The sequence below is a fragment of the Corella eumyota genome, chromosome 7, assembly GCF_963082875.1.
Source record: "Corella eumyota chromosome 7, kaCorEumy4.1, whole genome shotgun sequence".
Classification (NCBI taxonomy): Eukaryota; Metazoa; Chordata; class Ascidiacea; order Phlebobranchia; family Corellidae; genus Corella; species Corella eumyota.
Window position 1 is genome coordinate 3,938,839 of NC_137496.1, and position 17,407 is coordinate 3,956,245.

At 31.9% G+C, this 17,407-nt stretch overlaps 1 protein-coding gene across 1 annotated transcript; it reads right to left on the reverse strand.

Moving 5' to 3' along the window:
- Positions 1-5,707: 5,707 nt before the first annotated feature.
- Positions 5,708-10,926, reverse strand: LOC145759317 (uncharacterized). Its single transcript, XM_082573122.1, has 2 exons — positions 10,719-10,926; positions 5,708-9,384 (listed from the first exon to the last, which is right to left on the reverse strand). The coding sequence occupies exon 2, from the start codon at positions 9,284-9,286 to the stop codon at positions 5,954-5,956; it is 3,333 nt and encodes a 1,110-aa protein (XP_082429248.1). The 5' UTR covers positions 9,287-9,384; positions 10,719-10,926; the 3' UTR covers positions 5,708-5,953.
- Between the last annotated feature and the right edge of the window lie 6,481 nt (positions 10,927-17,407).

Here is a 17,407-nt window from a genome sequence, read left to right on the forward strand (position 1 = left end):
CATTAATGATATATAAAGCCACAGATTTTTTAAACTGATCTTAGACCCTACCCCTATCCCAACTAAATCCTATACGTTGAAAGTAAAAAGAGGCATCCAACTATAAAAGAAGCTCTTTCCACTTATCCAACATTTACAAAAACTAACAAGAAAAAACGTACATTACATAAAAAATTTTCCAGCCTTACCCCTCAGCCATTGCCCCAGACCTTACCCCGAGCCATAGGTTCGGTAGATTGAATAGGTAGAGTAGGTGGGTTAAAGTCTAGGCAAAAGGGTTTGTAAAGTGAGAGGTTGGGTTAATGGTATTGATAAAGCTTAACAACATAAACTTGCTATGTTAATTTTAATTTCTGGCTAGCAAGTAAGCGACAGTGACGTAATATGTCACGTGACTTGCAAGCGTAAAAAACTACCTTGACGTGATTTCTGCAATCGCAATATCGTCAAACGATATTTTTAATTATACGCACAGGAAATCAAATATGTTCGACGCGCTAATTTTGCTAATGTCTTTTCTAAACCATACCCTTGTTTAGTTTTCCGCTTACGCCAAGCGGAACAAATTACCCCAGAGTAAAGGAAACAAAAGGCGCACTAAGTTCTTGTCGAGACAAGATATTGTTTTGAATTTATGGTTCGTCAGACCAGAAGATCTATCAACTATAGGACTAGGTAATTGCACAGTTGGCCTTATGTGAATACTGTAATACGAGATATTTATATACTTAAGAACGGGTTATTTATTTTCCCATCATTCAATTTGGATAAATTATAGAGCGGTTAGATTCCAAAGCAAGACAAAAACAATATTTATTTATTTTTCTGCAACAAAAACTAAACCAATTAAATGCTATTAATTTAAAAAATTTTGATATATATTTTTTGGTTCTTATTCTGCTATAAATTTATTTTTTAAATTAACAAACTAGACAACAATATTGAAATTACAGGCGCCGCTTTGGATTATTATCAGTGATCTTTTCTAACCGAGGATAAACAAATAAAAACAACAAAGTTTGATGAATTGCGCCACCCATAGTGATGACGTATGAAAGAGAAACTGACGACAGGCCATATTTTCTCGCGAGCATAAATCTTTGAAGACCAAATTTTGACATATTTTTATTAAAAATGTCATAACACAACCTTTCTTTTGGATTTGATGACACATATAAACTATTAACTATGATCAAAACAAGTAACCTAAAAAAACGCGACAGTTTGATTGATGATATGAGATTATTACTAAAATAAAATACCCAAAATTATAAAACAAAAAACAATTCTCAATAAATCTTATCACTTAAACCAGTAAACTAAACAACAAAATATAATCATTGTGTATCATTTTTTGGACCAAACGCCATATAAGAGAACATAACTTCTAAAGTTCGGTAAAGTGTGAATTAATGATTTTGTGGAACAAGGTTATTAATAATTAACAAGATTTCACAAGCCGCGAAATAAAAATTTGGTAACAGTTTTTTTTCTGTAACTTTTTGTACGCCTTAAATGCTATGCAATTTAATAAATCAATAAATTGTATTTTAGTCAAATTGTACATAGACGTATTTTATTTAATATTTATGATATTAACCAATTTATAGGTAATAAAATTTTACAACGCTTTAGCATTATAAATCTTAATCAATGTCAAATGCTAGATGTCTTCTTAACGTTTAACAGAGTTAAAAATTATGTTAATGCATAAAGCAATGACACTTAAGTTCGGACAAATTCTTAAATAAATAATCAAAATAATTAATTTTTTGCAAAAAAGAACAATCTAAATCAATATTTAAGCTTAAGAATTAAGTATCGAAAACTAAATCTGTATACAAAGTTTAACAGTATGTCATAAAATATGTAAAAATGGCGCCAATAAGATATAGCCTACAAAATGGCCGATTTAACATCATACCAATCCATTTGAAATTGCATTTACTACTACACACAATTGAATAAAATTAATAAAAAAGATTTATTGTTCAACCAAAGAAAATTAGTATTAAAAATAAACTTACAAAACTACGAACAATAAAGTGGTTTTAAAAATGGGATTAGAGTGCTGCAAAGTTATTAGGCGCCCGCATTTGTTTATGTAATTTTCTAATTAGGTCGATCCCAATGTTAAACAAGCTTAAGTTAATCTACACACTAAACTATTAGCACATTTTAATATAGCAAAGTTTAATACATTAATGTACACACCATACTATAAATTTTAAGACCATATTTTGAAATGTTTTGGCTTAGTAAATTACGTTTTCTAAGTGAGTTAACAAAAAAGGTAAGTGAATTAAAAAATTTTAAATAAATTTTCATAAACCAAATTTAATCCTTAACTCTGAATCAATTTTTTTGAATTTTTGAACTAATTTTTTTGAACCAAATCCATTCCTAAAAGTAGACCATTTTGATGAAATTTTTGACCCCTTTTTATGAACCAAAATCCAATCCTTAAACGATTTTATCTTTGCAATTTTAAGAATGACGTCATTATGTAAGATTACATCTGACAGGAATTAAATAAGTATTTAAGATGTATCTTAAGCATATAAACACTCGTGTTTTATTCGAGGTATTAGGTCTTGATTGCTCATAAACAACGGCCTACCAGACCTTAACTCCAAAAGGCGATTTATGTTATCAATAAAACATACTGTACATTAATGCCAGTTCAATGACTGGGCTATAAAAGCGAAGTCGTAAAGTCGTATAAGCACCTTTAGTGCCGTTGTACGAACCTTATTATTAAGGTAAGTATAAACGGGCGTTGACAGCAAAGCAATCAAAAACGGCTTAATCATGGGCATAAGGCGACAGAGTCTTAACGCCGCTTTCTGTTTACTGAAACGTCGAAAACGGCGATAAGCCAAAAGTAACGCCATTATTATTAAAATGTTCGCCCGTATCTTGTTATGCATCGCAGCCAGCTTTACTTCGTTTCTGATAAAACTTAATAAGATCGAGCGGTTTACGGCATTAGCGAGCTGTGTATCTCTTGTTTGTTTAAATGAACTGGGTTACAACCAAATTAAATTGAAAGTTTTTTAATCAATCATCTGTCAAGCAACTTTGCACAATCTTTATGCGCACATATATGCATCAAACAAGCCTTTACGTCTTTAAACGAGAGTCCAGCTCACAAAATAAATACATGTAACTATGCCACGAAGAGCTATGTTATCAAAACTCAATTTTGAAGCCAGTTGAAAATTATTCTGATGAAGGTTGTTGGTTTAATAACATGTTAATTAAACTAATTATAGGGTTACTTAGTTCTCTTGTCGAATTTATAAGCTTACTTTAAACAATGTAAACAAAAACACAAATGTCGGCAAGTTATCTGATCAAGTTTAAATTAAATCTTGTAATCTAATAAACAAACATAAGTTGTGAAGACTTAAACTTTAATTGTTCGTTTATAGAAAACATGATAATACTAATTTAAAAATTTGTAATCAGTTTGAAAGTGAAATTACAATTATGAACGGGTTTGTTTTTATCGAAAAAACAAATACTTATAAAAATATTTTTTTTTACATAATTATTAAATAAAAAAAACATTTTTTTACCCATAGAAAACTGGGATTTTTTTAATGCTTTGCACAAATACTGTTTATAATAACATAATACTGTCTTAAACCAAGCTTTAAAGGAAATATACTTATAAATAAAAACAAAATCTGTCATCAGTTCACATTGAATATCTTGTATTTTAGTTGCCATATCCGATATCAGAAAAAGTAATTCTTTAAACCGTTGAAAGCTGCCTTTGATGGTATAAGTTATTTATAACTGACGTAAATCATATGAAAACCACGTTTTATTACAATAAGCTAAAATACAAACAATCAAATACATTGGACAAACCTATGACAAAGGTTATAGGTTACGTTACCCAAAAACGTAATCCAACAGTATTCAAATTTTGCTTAACTATCTAAATTAATATCTTTCCGCATATTAATCTACAACCGCACGAGGTACGTAAATATAAATATTTCAAAACCTTAAACAAGACTTAATTTGCCAAATAAAGAAGCGTTGTAAGACTTAGTCTAAATTTTGAAAAATCTATAAAGAACACTATATATTATTATTTAACGTGATTTAAGTAGTGGATTAAATTTTTAACAGGCCAGACCACATAAATACAAAAGTACTTTTAATATAAACAAATTGGCATTTGAGTCTTGTAGACTTAAGCACCGTTACATTGCCATAATTGGACGAGGTGACGTCATGAATTTTCGATAAAAGGAGTATCAAATAAAAAGCAGATACTTAGAAATACGTAAACTATTTATAGAATCATTTAGTTAAATTTTTATTTGTTAAAAAATATTTGGTTTACAATTTTGTATTTTATGAAAAGTTGCTCAAGGCATCGAACTTAGGACCGGAGGGTTTCGGGTTCAAGCCCCATTGTTCGCCCTTAAACCTGGCGTGTACATGCTCTATTAGCACACCTTTTCCACCAAATAAACTTAAAACACCAAAAACATTGTAAAAACAATCAAGATCAAAAGTTGAATAAAAATTATTTGAACCCTAATGCACTACAATTTGAATTTGTCGTTATAACATAAACACTTAACGAACATCTTAGGTTTATGCTGTAATCATATGAGCACAACAAACAGATTAAAAATGTAATAAGATATAACAGTTTTGTTGTAATATGATATGAATATAACTAAGAAATTAAATAATCCGAATTAGAAATTACATACACAATGTCGACATAAATTTTTTTAAATTGTTTTTTAATACCTTTTACGTAGGTATGTTATGCAACTATTTTATCTCCAATAACGTACGAATACGTCAAGCATTTTGTTTAAGATAAAAATCTACAATATCAGAAAAATTTTGTAAGTTGAAGGTATTTTGTAAGAAGACATGTTAAGACATTAAACATAGGCAACACGTTTTGCATTTATTGCTTATAATTGGATTACATGATTTTAGTCTTACGTTATCGTTGGGTATACAGATGCGTAACGTGATCGGACAAAAATTTATTGAATAAAAAATCTACAAGGTTATATATAAATGTCTTCATTACCAAAACTATTTAATGATATAGTTTTTTTAAATAACTTTATAATGTAATATTTGCATTTAATTATGACGTCATTTTGACATCTGACGTCACCGCTGTTTTAGTATTTACTCCTGTGTTAAGATCAAACTAATTTGTGTTTGACTACAAATAGCAAATATATCGTGACGTCATTTTACATTTTCTTATCGGGAAAATGACGTCACTGATTCAGTGTATCCCCCAACAAAAGGTAGGCTTCAAAAACCGAACTACCTAAGTTATATATTTGAATTTTATGATTTTCAGTGGAAAATAGTAAATATTTTTGATTATTTTTTTATTTTGACACTGCATTTTAACGCAAAGCATAATCACAAAAGCAAAAAAAATATTGCAAAGAACATGAAAAGCAAAAAATTTTAACAAATTCTGAAAATGCAACGATGGTGTAGTGGTTTGACTACAAGTAACGTGAATTTTTTGTCTATACGACGTATAAAAATACAGAAATTTTTCAGAATGTATAAAAAATGTAAAAATATTTATATTAAAAGGAAAAAATTATATTCCAAAGCCAGAAAAAATTTTAATTAAATAATATATATTTTTAAATAACAAAATAAATTATTTTTAATTATCGTTTAAAATTTTCGCAAAAGAATAAAAATTTCTTAAGTTGTACAAATAATTTTAATGAGATTTTAGGTTATCAAAATTAGCCTAATTAATTAACAGCCAAAAACATATAACCAATTAATTAAAACTGCTAGTCTTTTATATATATATATAAAAAAATTACCAAAAACTATAAAAATGCTGATTTGAAATGCAACTTTTGATCAAAACTTATATTTTAATTCAGACAGCTTGTGATAAAAAATGTTTAAATGTTTGGTATTATGAAGCACCTCCCATACAAAACATATTTAAGTTCATATTTCGCCATCGACCCCTCTGCCTTTTTTGCTTTAACTCCGTCGCGTCTTTACCAGTCTGCCAAGACAGGACTGAACCGTTGGGACTCTGACTTTTAAGCCGACCTTTTGTACCCCAATAACTAGGCCTTAACTCCCCTTTGACTGGGCCTGGCATTAGAGAAGCCGGTGATTGAATACAAGAAAGAATACTGAATTTTAAAGGAGTACATTTCGTAAGTGATGATAGACGATCACTTTTATCGTAGTTGTTAGTATCCTTGCGACCTCCTGGGTCTGACTTAGTGGAGTTTAAATTAGCGGGAAGACATCTGGCCGACGGTCTGAGCGATATCGAAGAGTTTCGCTTCGATTTAGCCTCCTGGGAGTTAGATCTTTTCGACTTTGATATCTCCAATTCGCGGTACAACTTTTTGTGTCGTCTTTTCTTGCGCGGCGAGAGTTTGGATTTCTTCTTCGACGTTTTAGGGTAGTTTTCATCGCACAAAGACGGTGTACGCGATGACGATATAGAGTCCGTGCTCCACGAATCACAACGCGTTATTCTGCGTTTAATATTTTGTAATGGATTATAAGGTCTGTCCGATAACCTGTCGAATTCCGAAGTGCCGTCATTCCGCGGAAACAGTTCTCCTTTTCTTAAGCTGAATTCGTTCGATTTAACTTTCTTGCGCGGCACAAAGTCAGGCTTGCGTCGCGACGAAGTCTTGACAATCACGCTGGAACAATCTGATTCATATGAGCTCGTTTCTTTCGTATCACTTAACGACGACTTCCTACTGTGCGCAATTAACTTGTGCTTTTTTGCGGGAGAAATTTGCTTTTTAGTGAGAGCGTCGATCAATTTTCGCTTTCGACCTTTCTGAGTGGCTTGAGCTTCCAAAGCGGGCGATCGGGCTGTCGGCCGTGGCAATCTATGTTTATCGTACGGTGCTTTCGACTTTGATTTAAGTTGTTTATTTGTAATATCGTGGCTGTTTTGGCGACTTTCTCTCGCGGTTGATGACAGTTTCTCGAACGATACTTCCCGCATGAACGAGCCAAAGGTTGCCGCGCTATTTGAGTGCATATTATCCGATAAAACTGTCGTTTGTGGTTGGCAATTTTGCGGTAAAAACCTAAATTCGGCAGGCTTTGATTTGCCGGCAACGAATCCCAACGGCGCCTTGCTCATGATCTGTGAAGAAATTGATGCGCACTCACCCGTATCCTGGCTTTGTGACATCACGCTTAATCTCCTCGGTTTAGCCGTGATGTCATCTGCTCCCTTGCCTTGCCCGCTGAACGTGAAAGTTGCCTTCTTGATTCGAAAACCAGGCTTAGGAGACGGCGCGCGAGGTACTCGCTCGGAAGTAATGCGATAATCTGTTACCTTTGTTGAACTTAGATCGCTCAGATCGTTTTTGTTGAAATTGAAATACTTTTGATCTTTTGCAGATTTGGAGGTCTGGAATGCGGGCGTGGTGAAACCGAACTTGGTATGCGACTTGTTACAAGAAATCGCACTTTTATTGGGTAAAGAAAATTTGGGCTTACTAAGTATAAACGATGGTTTCTTAAGGTAAGTATCTTGTGACTTTTCCTCAATAAGTTCCAAATTGTTTTGACGCTCTTCTTCTTGAGTAATATTTTCTTCCTCTTCTTCATCGCTTTCACTTGAGTATTCACTGCTCAAATCTGACTCGATGGCGTAATCTTCTTGGTCGGAGTCGCCAATGGACTCAGTTGATGACTCATCTTGAGTTAAAGAATTTCGATACAAGTTTGAGTGGAGTTTGGACTTCGAGCGATCCTTGCTTGGGGGCTTTGACTCTTTAATTATATTTTCAATGGAGTTTGCCTTTTGTAATTGTTTCGATGGTTTTGGTTTACTGTCTTGTTTAACTGAATAGGTATTTAATACAAGCGTTTTATTATTTGTGTTTTTAAGCGACGATGTTTGTTTGTTATGTTCTCCAAAATTACTTTTCTTAAACTCGGCTTCTGAGTTTTTTACTAAGTCGCTATTTTCAGAGACGCCATTTTTGTTTTTAACATCAGACATCGTATTTTGTTTGGCGGAAATTTGAGGCTCGTTTTCCGGTAGAATTGTTTGTGGTAACAGCGGTGTAGGTTGGTCCAAAGACTGTGCAAATTTTCGGCAAAACGCTTTTTTGAAGTGAAACTTATTAGCAACATCATCCTTGACAGGGGTTAGAGGTATGTCCTTAACGTCACTGTTTTCATATTGGTTACCCTGTAAGATATTATCACTCATGCTAGTTAAACGTGGTGTTGAGGTGTAAGAATTGTGATTTTCACTTACAACTGGAATTGAATTTTGCGTTTTAAATTCATAAGACTTAAACGCTTCCTTGGATAATGTTTTGGAACTATTGTTATTATCGTTATGTGCAGCGGTACTATCTGTATGAAAGATTCCTTCGCTTAAATCAAGTAATGCCTCTGCAGCGTCAGAAGCTCCAAATTTGCTTATATCATGACTAGCTACAAAACTTAAATCATTACGAGAAGGTGTTTTTTCAATTTGCTGTAATGTTTTGAAGGCCTTGCAACTTTGAGTGAAGCGCTCTTTGGAAGTTGTGCTACGGCTTTCAACTGACTCAAAAGCTTTGTTTAGGTTCTTGACAGGACCTTCAAAACTTTTTCGAAGATCAATATAATCTTCTTTTTGCAAATTTTGTGCAGATTTTTGATTTTGGGATCCGCCATTTTGTGAATAATTGTTCTGCTTAGAAAAAACATTTGATGATGAAGGATTGATTGTTATTGGATAGTACGAGTTTGTGGGCAGGACCTTGGCTAAAAATCCAGAATTTTCCCGTTTTTCATCTAAATCAGGTTGTGTTTTATTAAGTAAATCTGTTGTATTAGCTGAAATACCATTCGATAATGGATTACTAATATGTGGCCCATCAATGCTATGTAATTTCCTACGCTTTGGAGATACATGTAGACCTGCTACTGGCCAGTTAGTTCTGACCTCAGAATGCATACATCCACCATTAGTACAATTAAGACAGTCTGGACTGTATACCGTATCTGGGCTCGAAGCCAACGGTGCATACGGTTGTGAGGTGGTAGATAATGGACTAAATCCAGTACGTCCTTGGCTTAGCCTATCAAGTGAGTCTGGGGAACAACTACTAGTGTGACGTTCGATGTCGCTTAACTCGTCATTGAATCTTCCGACCTCGGGAGAAGCGCGCTGCAGTTGACGGGGGTTTGAGTACGAGTTGCAGGCGGTGGCGAGACTCCAAAGGCCGATCTCACCAGCTTCAAAGCTTGTCGCCATATTTGATTCCTAGTACATTGTCAGATGAAGTAATAATCCAAATTTAATACGATCCAAAGGTAATAATGTCACTTTGACACAAAGATTTATAACAAAATCTGCAAATAAAATAACAATGCGTCAAATATTGCCAAAACTTTTATTCGCCACATCAAAATTCTTAGCCATCACTGAAAACTATTAAAAAATCATAACACTTATAAAAACTAACAATTTTTTAAACTCTTCTACGTTACTTACGTTTATATAATCTCAATGAGAAAAAATTATAAGTTCATTAAGAACATGTGCCAGTTTAAGCCGAGGCGAATGCCACTATAAACAGTGCGTCTTGCTGATCCGTGCGTGTTTGTTTATTATTTATTTCGTGACGCAAAGTGCAAAATTCCCACTTGGCCAGTCGTGTAAGATACTAATGTGATATTTATAAACGAAACAAGAGCGCGTACTTTCATATCTCGGAGTTTATGGCAAAAATTAAATTAATCAGAAGCGATTCTTTCGTTCAAATCACCGCAAGAGGAGGCGATTTTTACCAGGCCAAAAAGGTAGGGACGAAATTTGTGCAATAATGACAAATGCAGGTAATCATTGGCCGTTTTTATCGCATTAACGAACCATAAACAACGCTGCATCTCGAATTACGGCAAAATGCCACACAAAGCACCCGGCCCAATAAATCTCAATCTGACACGAGTGACGTCACGCCCGGGATGACAGATGACGTCATTAACGGCGCCTTTATTAAGCTTCGCACTTCGCTATCATGTGCGCCGATCGTGTTTGCAAAAGCACTCTGCGGTGCTATTTCGGGTATGACGTCACGACACGGGGTTTTACGTCATAATCTAAGCATCGGAGCGTGTAGAAAACGTGACCGAACTTGTTTTTGTTTTGTCTTAGCATTCAAGTTTTATCTTTAAACCACGTGACTACTTAAAAAGGGCAAACGTTATCTTAATGTAATTTTGAACGATGTTTTTAATTAAAAAGTTCACATTTCTTATTTTAAACTCATTAAAAAAATTTTAAATTAAAAATATTATATTTAGCCTATGCAATATTTAATTTTTTACTGATCTTTGGTCTTTTTGGGGGGGTTAACGAGAAGCATATATGCTTTATATAATCCCTAATCCAAATAATCATTCGTCTTATGTTATAATCTTGTCATTCTGAGAAATCGAACTTTAATTCGAACACGCTTTCGCGAGTAAAAAACTTATAAATTATGTATTTTATTTATTATTACGGCTCGAATCGATTAGTCAAAGGCCCTCCACGGTGTAAATATACGTCTTACAAACTAAACAGATAAGAAAAATTAGGCGCCCTTACACTGCTGCGCAGAGAATAATAATTCAAGTGAAAGATGCTTAAGAAATTACAGCGTATTAACCAAATAAACAACATGAATATTTAAAGAACTTACCCTCATATAGGTTTAAATATGTATTCCACGAAACTTTGGTGTATATCCAACTTTTAAAATGAGGTTTCCTGTTTGTTATTATTATTATTACTTTCTACAAAAATACAAAATCGTATTTAAAGTTTATTAAAATAAAATACCTAATCACAAATCTTTTGTGCTATCTTGTCCCTGAATATATATTTTTTAATAAAAAATACAGAAATGTATTCCTCCGCCATTTTAACGTCTAATATTATCTTAAAAACAATACTGTCTTTGAACTTTTCTTTATCTTTCAACTTTATTCGAATATAAACAACGATGGAGAATCAATTCATAACTGCCAACAATAGACCGAAGCCACACAGTTTCAATCGTAAACAACAGAACTACGTAGCGCGTAAATAACAAGCGACTCGATGTGTGCGCGATGTTTAGTCGCAGCTGTATTCGAGAATATAAAAACTCGCAATAAACCTCTCGGCTGAGACTGACGTGAATGAAATAGTGAAATTACGATTCTCTCCGCTGGGAGAGCAATAGGAGAGAGAAACAAGGAGAATCGGAAGCCGGGAGAGAAGGCAAGAGAAAGAGACTCCTCTCTCTTCTTTCTGGTAAGTCGATAAAAAAGAGAGAATTCAATCGCACGCGACAGGGCAAATCCTGTTTGCACGTGACTTAACGGCGGCTTTTGATTGGCCGTGCATCGATAAGTAATAAATCCTCGAAGATATCGGCTTACCGTCGCCTGTCGAGATTTGAAAAAGAAAATTAACCCACTATGAGCCTGCGATCCTTTTGTCAGCAAAAAAGGAAAAACAATATGGCCGACTTACAACTTTCACTCAAAGTAATGCGCGATTTCTGTTCCAGACAAGAAACACGAATTTAACTAAGCACAATCTATAGCTACGCCATGCATAAACTACAAATTTATTAAGGATAATTATTGATTAAATTTTTACCAAAAAAAAAGAGTAAAAATACCAGCTAATAATATTTTTTTAACTGACCCATATTTTAACAATTTTTAAAAAAAAAAGTTTAAAAAAAATTTATGAATTTACACTGTTCCTTATATTACATCCATATATAAAAACTCGTAAAACTATTTATTCCGAACTGGCATCCTCTTTTTATATAGTAGACAGACGCCCACACCAAATGAACTAAGGTTATTGACTTGTCGTTAAACCAATATTGCAGAATTTATAATCCATATCCGTTATAAAAGAGCGCACACATTAATTTTAAAAACAAAATCACAAATGAAACGAATTTAAATAAAGTACAAGCAATTTGAATACAACAAAATGTTTATCCAAAAAAATTTGGAATAATTTTATAATTTAAGTGACTTTTTAGTTAGCCCAACAATTAAACCACACATACTTAAATTTTTCCAATTTACTGGAAAAAGTTATAAATATTTTGTGTTTTTTAAATAATTATACAATAATTTACCATAACTTTGTATCACAACAGTTAGAAATTGTAAATGCGTAACACTCTATATGTAAAACCATTAGGAAAAATTTATTCAGCCAAAAATTAAGTCCTCGGCTCGCAATTTATCGATGCAAACTTCATTTTGTGTGACGGAAAGCCTAGATTAACCTAATTGAAGTTTGACTAATAAAACTCACGCAGTGAAGTCAAAAAAGGTTTTTTACTTAAGCCCATGTTTAAACAAAGAAAAGACAATCTTGGATAAATTATAAAGTTAAACAAATGCAAAAATTATAAGGTTGAACTGATGTGTATATTATAAAATACAATTACTTATATTTAACTGCATGTAAGCATATATTACAATGCGACGTTGTATTCAGACAGTGGCTAAGCCGTAATTCATACAAACTAAAGACAATCATAAAACAATTAAGTAACAAACTAACGGTCAAAACAATTTGATAATAGCAACAGTATTTACGAAAAACTTTAACAACTTGTTTGACCCAAGCAAACAGTGGCCTTATAAGCATGTAATATTTACAGCAAATTTACACATTTAATACAGCATATTTTTTTGGTTTATTAAAAATGCAAAACAATAGCCCTAATTGGCCAAGACAAGCTGCAAAACACTAATTATATTTATTGGCAATTAGTCGTCAATTTAACAGTGAATGCGTAAAAGATGAAATTTGTGTGATCTTGAGAAACAGCTTTACAGTTTGCATATATGGCCCTTAAGTAGTGTGATATTTTATCAATAACAAGCAATATACCTAATGTTATAACACAAATTAATTAAAAAAGAATTCTCATTTAGGAATATCAAGTTATATCTAACAACAAACATTTGCGGTTTTAACATCAAAGCGGTTTTAACATTTTTAGCACATTGTAGTGTCTTAGAGTGGATATGGAGGTTATTATAAATAAGTTTTAAGTGTCTGAGACCATTACAAACTTTATAACATAAACAACCTCGCCTTATATTCACTTTGTAAAGTAAGTTTAACATGAAACGTATTAATTATTAAATATAAATCAAAGCATTGTTATGTATATGCTCGCATTGCTTCAAAACCTATTTTGAGATACAAAAAAACGCTTAAAATTAATAAAAAGTTAAACTACCCAAGTATAACATAAAATCTGCTGAAAAATAAATAATTAGAAACTTTGAAAATTGTTATAGATTGCTCATAAAAGGGAGTAAAAATGAAATGTAACATTTTCCCAGGCAATCTGTTATCGAGCGAACGGTATTAAAGCTGTTATGGCTATATAGAAAACTCTTTAACACAACAACAAGTTAATTGTATTCAAAATCCGAAGCATAAATTTTTTTTTTTACAATCATAATCAAAAAAAATTGTGAAATTTTTTTGTGAGTTAATTGAAATAAAAATAAATTTGAATAGAAATCAAAAAAAAAATTAAATAGCTCATTATGTTTTTGTTTTTTTTTATATTACATCATGCCTAAAAATGTGCAATCGAAGCACATAACCTAATATGTATGTCATTGTAAATGCCTTTTTTAAATATTTTTTGCTTAAAAATAAATTTATTTAACGTAGAACTCAATCGCTTAAGTATTTACTTTTGTTAGGATGCAGTTTATAATCCGAAACAAAATCAACTTTTGTAACAAAATATAAACTGAGGCCCGCGGGGCTACAAGCACTTTGTACTTACGAGTAAATATCTTAAAATTACGCTCTAAGTAAACAAAAATTCGCAATGAATTATTTTCGATTTTTATTTTTATCAAAAAAATAAAAATTCGTCCAACAAAAATAAACAACTATTGACACATAACGGTTTTCAATCTATCATATCTAAATTTAACTTTACGTTTTCGAATGTTACTTCAGAACGAACGCTACAACTTGCAAAACGTTTTTACATACATGATTTAATACAAAAATCGACTCTCATGAAGTAAAAATTTCGTTGACTCGTTATAAAAATATTGGCGAAATAATAACCGTACGTTTGATATTCCTGTGGGATACAGTGACATATATTTCATTGTTTAACGCATATACTAAATTAGAAAACACAATTCTCAATGCATTATAACACAAAAAACATATGCTTTATAATACAATAGATAACCGCAAGCAGAGTGTATTTAAATTCAAGCATTCAAATAATATTTTTAGACATTAACAAAATATATAATCGGACCGCAGTATATAAAATACATTTAAATAAAAAAAAAAAAATTTTTTTTAAATAAAATATTAGCAAAATTGGCATTAAAAGTTTAACATGAAGAATGCCGAAATTAATTTTGATGTTAAGTTTATTTATAAAACATGGAATCTAGCCTGCGATAACAGCAAGATATAACACAACCTAACTTTTACAGACAAAATTCTGTTTTAAGATTATTTCATTAATTATGCACAAATGAATGATCGATTTAAAACAAGTCACTAACTGTAAAACATTTGTGAGAATCCATTTTACCAAATACAAAACAAGTTTACATTTTAGTTTTACAACAAAAAAATAAAATCTTTAAAAAAATCCACAAAAGAATTTAAAAAGTGTCTCATATTAATATGACAATTTAACATCAGGCTTTAGAACCAAAAAATAAATAAAATCTCCATTAAAAATTTACAAACAAATTTAAAAAAGGTTTTATTCTAACATGACATTCTTATAATACTTTAATTTTGAATTTAATTTTTTTTTAAATTTTATTAAGTATTATTTTTTGTAAATTTTATAATTTATGACTTCGACATCACGTAAGTTAAGAGCGCTTTAAAGTCTTTGAACATACCATCAACTTATCATTTAACAATATGAACACCAACATCAAAAGCGAGATACGGCTCAATGCACACCAATGTATTCATCCGCTGTCGAGTGACAGGTCGACAATGAGCGATGACGTCAAAATCCAAATTACTAAAATCAACAACGCTTCGAAAATAGCAACAATCAAATTTCTAAATTAATTTAATCAAATCTATTTTTACTGTGCAAACAGCATACCAGAAGAGCAAGGACAAATACACACATTACCTAATACATTTATATTCGGATATTACGCAGGTCCTTTTTAATTAAAATCGAAATCCTAATCCATTTCCGTTCTTACGCAAATGAAAAACCACGCTTCTTATTCAAATATGTGTAAGCGCTGGTTCAATGGGCCGATTAAAACTAATACAATCCGATAATATCATACCTAGCCTTATATTGAAACTCAAATCACAAGCAAAACTGTACAGTTTGTTTCATTAGCTATAGTTGTACTTACAGCGCGTAAATTGCCTCGTTTTACCGCATAATAACATAGTAGGCTCAGTGACCTTAATGACCTGGCAATTCGCGGTGATGGCGACTTTATATGGTCGAGTATTTATAGAAACTGTCCAAGGCAGAATTTTGTCGAAAACATATTTGACAGACTGCTGGATTTACAAAGTGACGCACCTTAAACAAATATTGAGCTAAAACGCAAAACAAAAAACTTAAAGGTGGCTTCAATTCTTTCTGAATTTGCATTTTATCGCAATAGACAACTGACTTGACGAAACCTTAAAAAATACAAAATAATGTGTTTGCAAAAAAGTTAATTATACTGTGCTTATTAGGTTAAGTTGGTTTCATGTTTAATGCATTTACCTACTAAGAAGCGCATATTGAAAACTGAACCTTACTGAATAAAAAATTCTGCCGTACGTCTGTGTGTCTGGTAAGGCAAACATGCTAAGTCTTAAAAGTAATCTGCAAATCTAAAATCTTGTACTCCATTTTATAAAACGCGCGAAAAAACATCAAACGTTTACGAATATCATCAAATAATTCATTTATATTCCCCAAACACACTCTGCAAGTGGGGGGTACCAATAAAACTGAACAGACCGAATTTGACAGCCTTTTCCGCTCAAGAAAGAGAAAAATAAGCTCAAGACTTTAAGAAAGTAAAAAGCTATCCGCGCTTTTGCGTGAAATAAAAATTTAAAATGGCGGATTGCAGCACCCTAAGTTTTCCACTAACATACTATTAAACAACACAACGTGTAGTACCACAACGCGTAACGTAAATAAATAAAACCAATAATTAATAAATCAATAAGTTGTACATAACGTTGTTCAAAATTTCATAAAATAATATTTAAATATTGTTGAAAATTGTGAACCAAATTATACATCTAAGGCATAACACTTAGCTTACCTATTTAAAGTCAATCTAAACACTTAAATTTACCCTTTATAACATCTAAAACCATACATTACTATTGTGGGCAACTGTACTTTATTATTCCATGCACACTGTACTACTGTGACATCATAATGCCCGACTCTCCATCTCCATTGTTTTCGCCGCGCCGATCGCGATATCGCTTGTGACATCACACAGACCTCGACGCCATTTTCTTTCTTTTTATTTTCAAAGTTAAAATAGTTAAAGTAGTGTAATTTTAACTAAGAATTTAAACCTATTGAAAAGGTATATATTGTTGTATAAATCTTATTATGATTATATCAAATTTTTAGGTTCAACATTTTGTAAAAAAAACGTATACAAAAAAGGTTAAAGCGCACATGCAAACCTGATATATCAATAGAATTGTTTTATTTAAACACTCTATTACCAAAAAAATATGTCTTTAAATATATACGTTAATTATATATTTTGTTGCGCAAGGCACTTTAAACTGTTACAAATATTGACTTGCTTACCAAGCCGGTTTAAGAGGAAGTTGCCATTCTAAATCATTCATTCACTTAATACATCAAAACACAGCCAACATTAAATTGTATTACATAAGAAATTTGCATTTTAATAAATGATTCCATTATGTAACACGATATCAGACTTATGCAATGGTTCAACATAAAATAATTGATCAAACCAATGGCATCAATGACAAACGTATATAAAGTAGTGAGTTCTGAAAAGCAAAATCGAAAATTTTCGGCTTGTTGTATATTTATTCCCCTGGAAGTCGTAATTTGAATTCCAATATATGTAAAAAGCCTTAAAGTAAACAAAGAAGCATTATTATTACCGTGTAGGCTTGTCCCATTGGACTCAAAACCTTTCTTTCAACCCCGTCTAACAACTTATTACGCTACCACATCAGAAAGTAATTCGAATATAATACTGTATATTAAAACATAATGTTTTATCCGTAGGGGCTGCCACGTAAATCAGTTATAGGCTTACCAAAAAGTTGGTATTATGTTAAAATTTTCGAAATTTTCATGCACAAATAACGTAC

Coding starts and splice junctions, on each gene's coding strand:
- LOC145759317 (XM_082573122.1), bottom strand. CDS start 9,286: ATGGCGACAAGCTTTGAAGCTGGTGAGATCGGCCTTTGGAGTCTCGCC.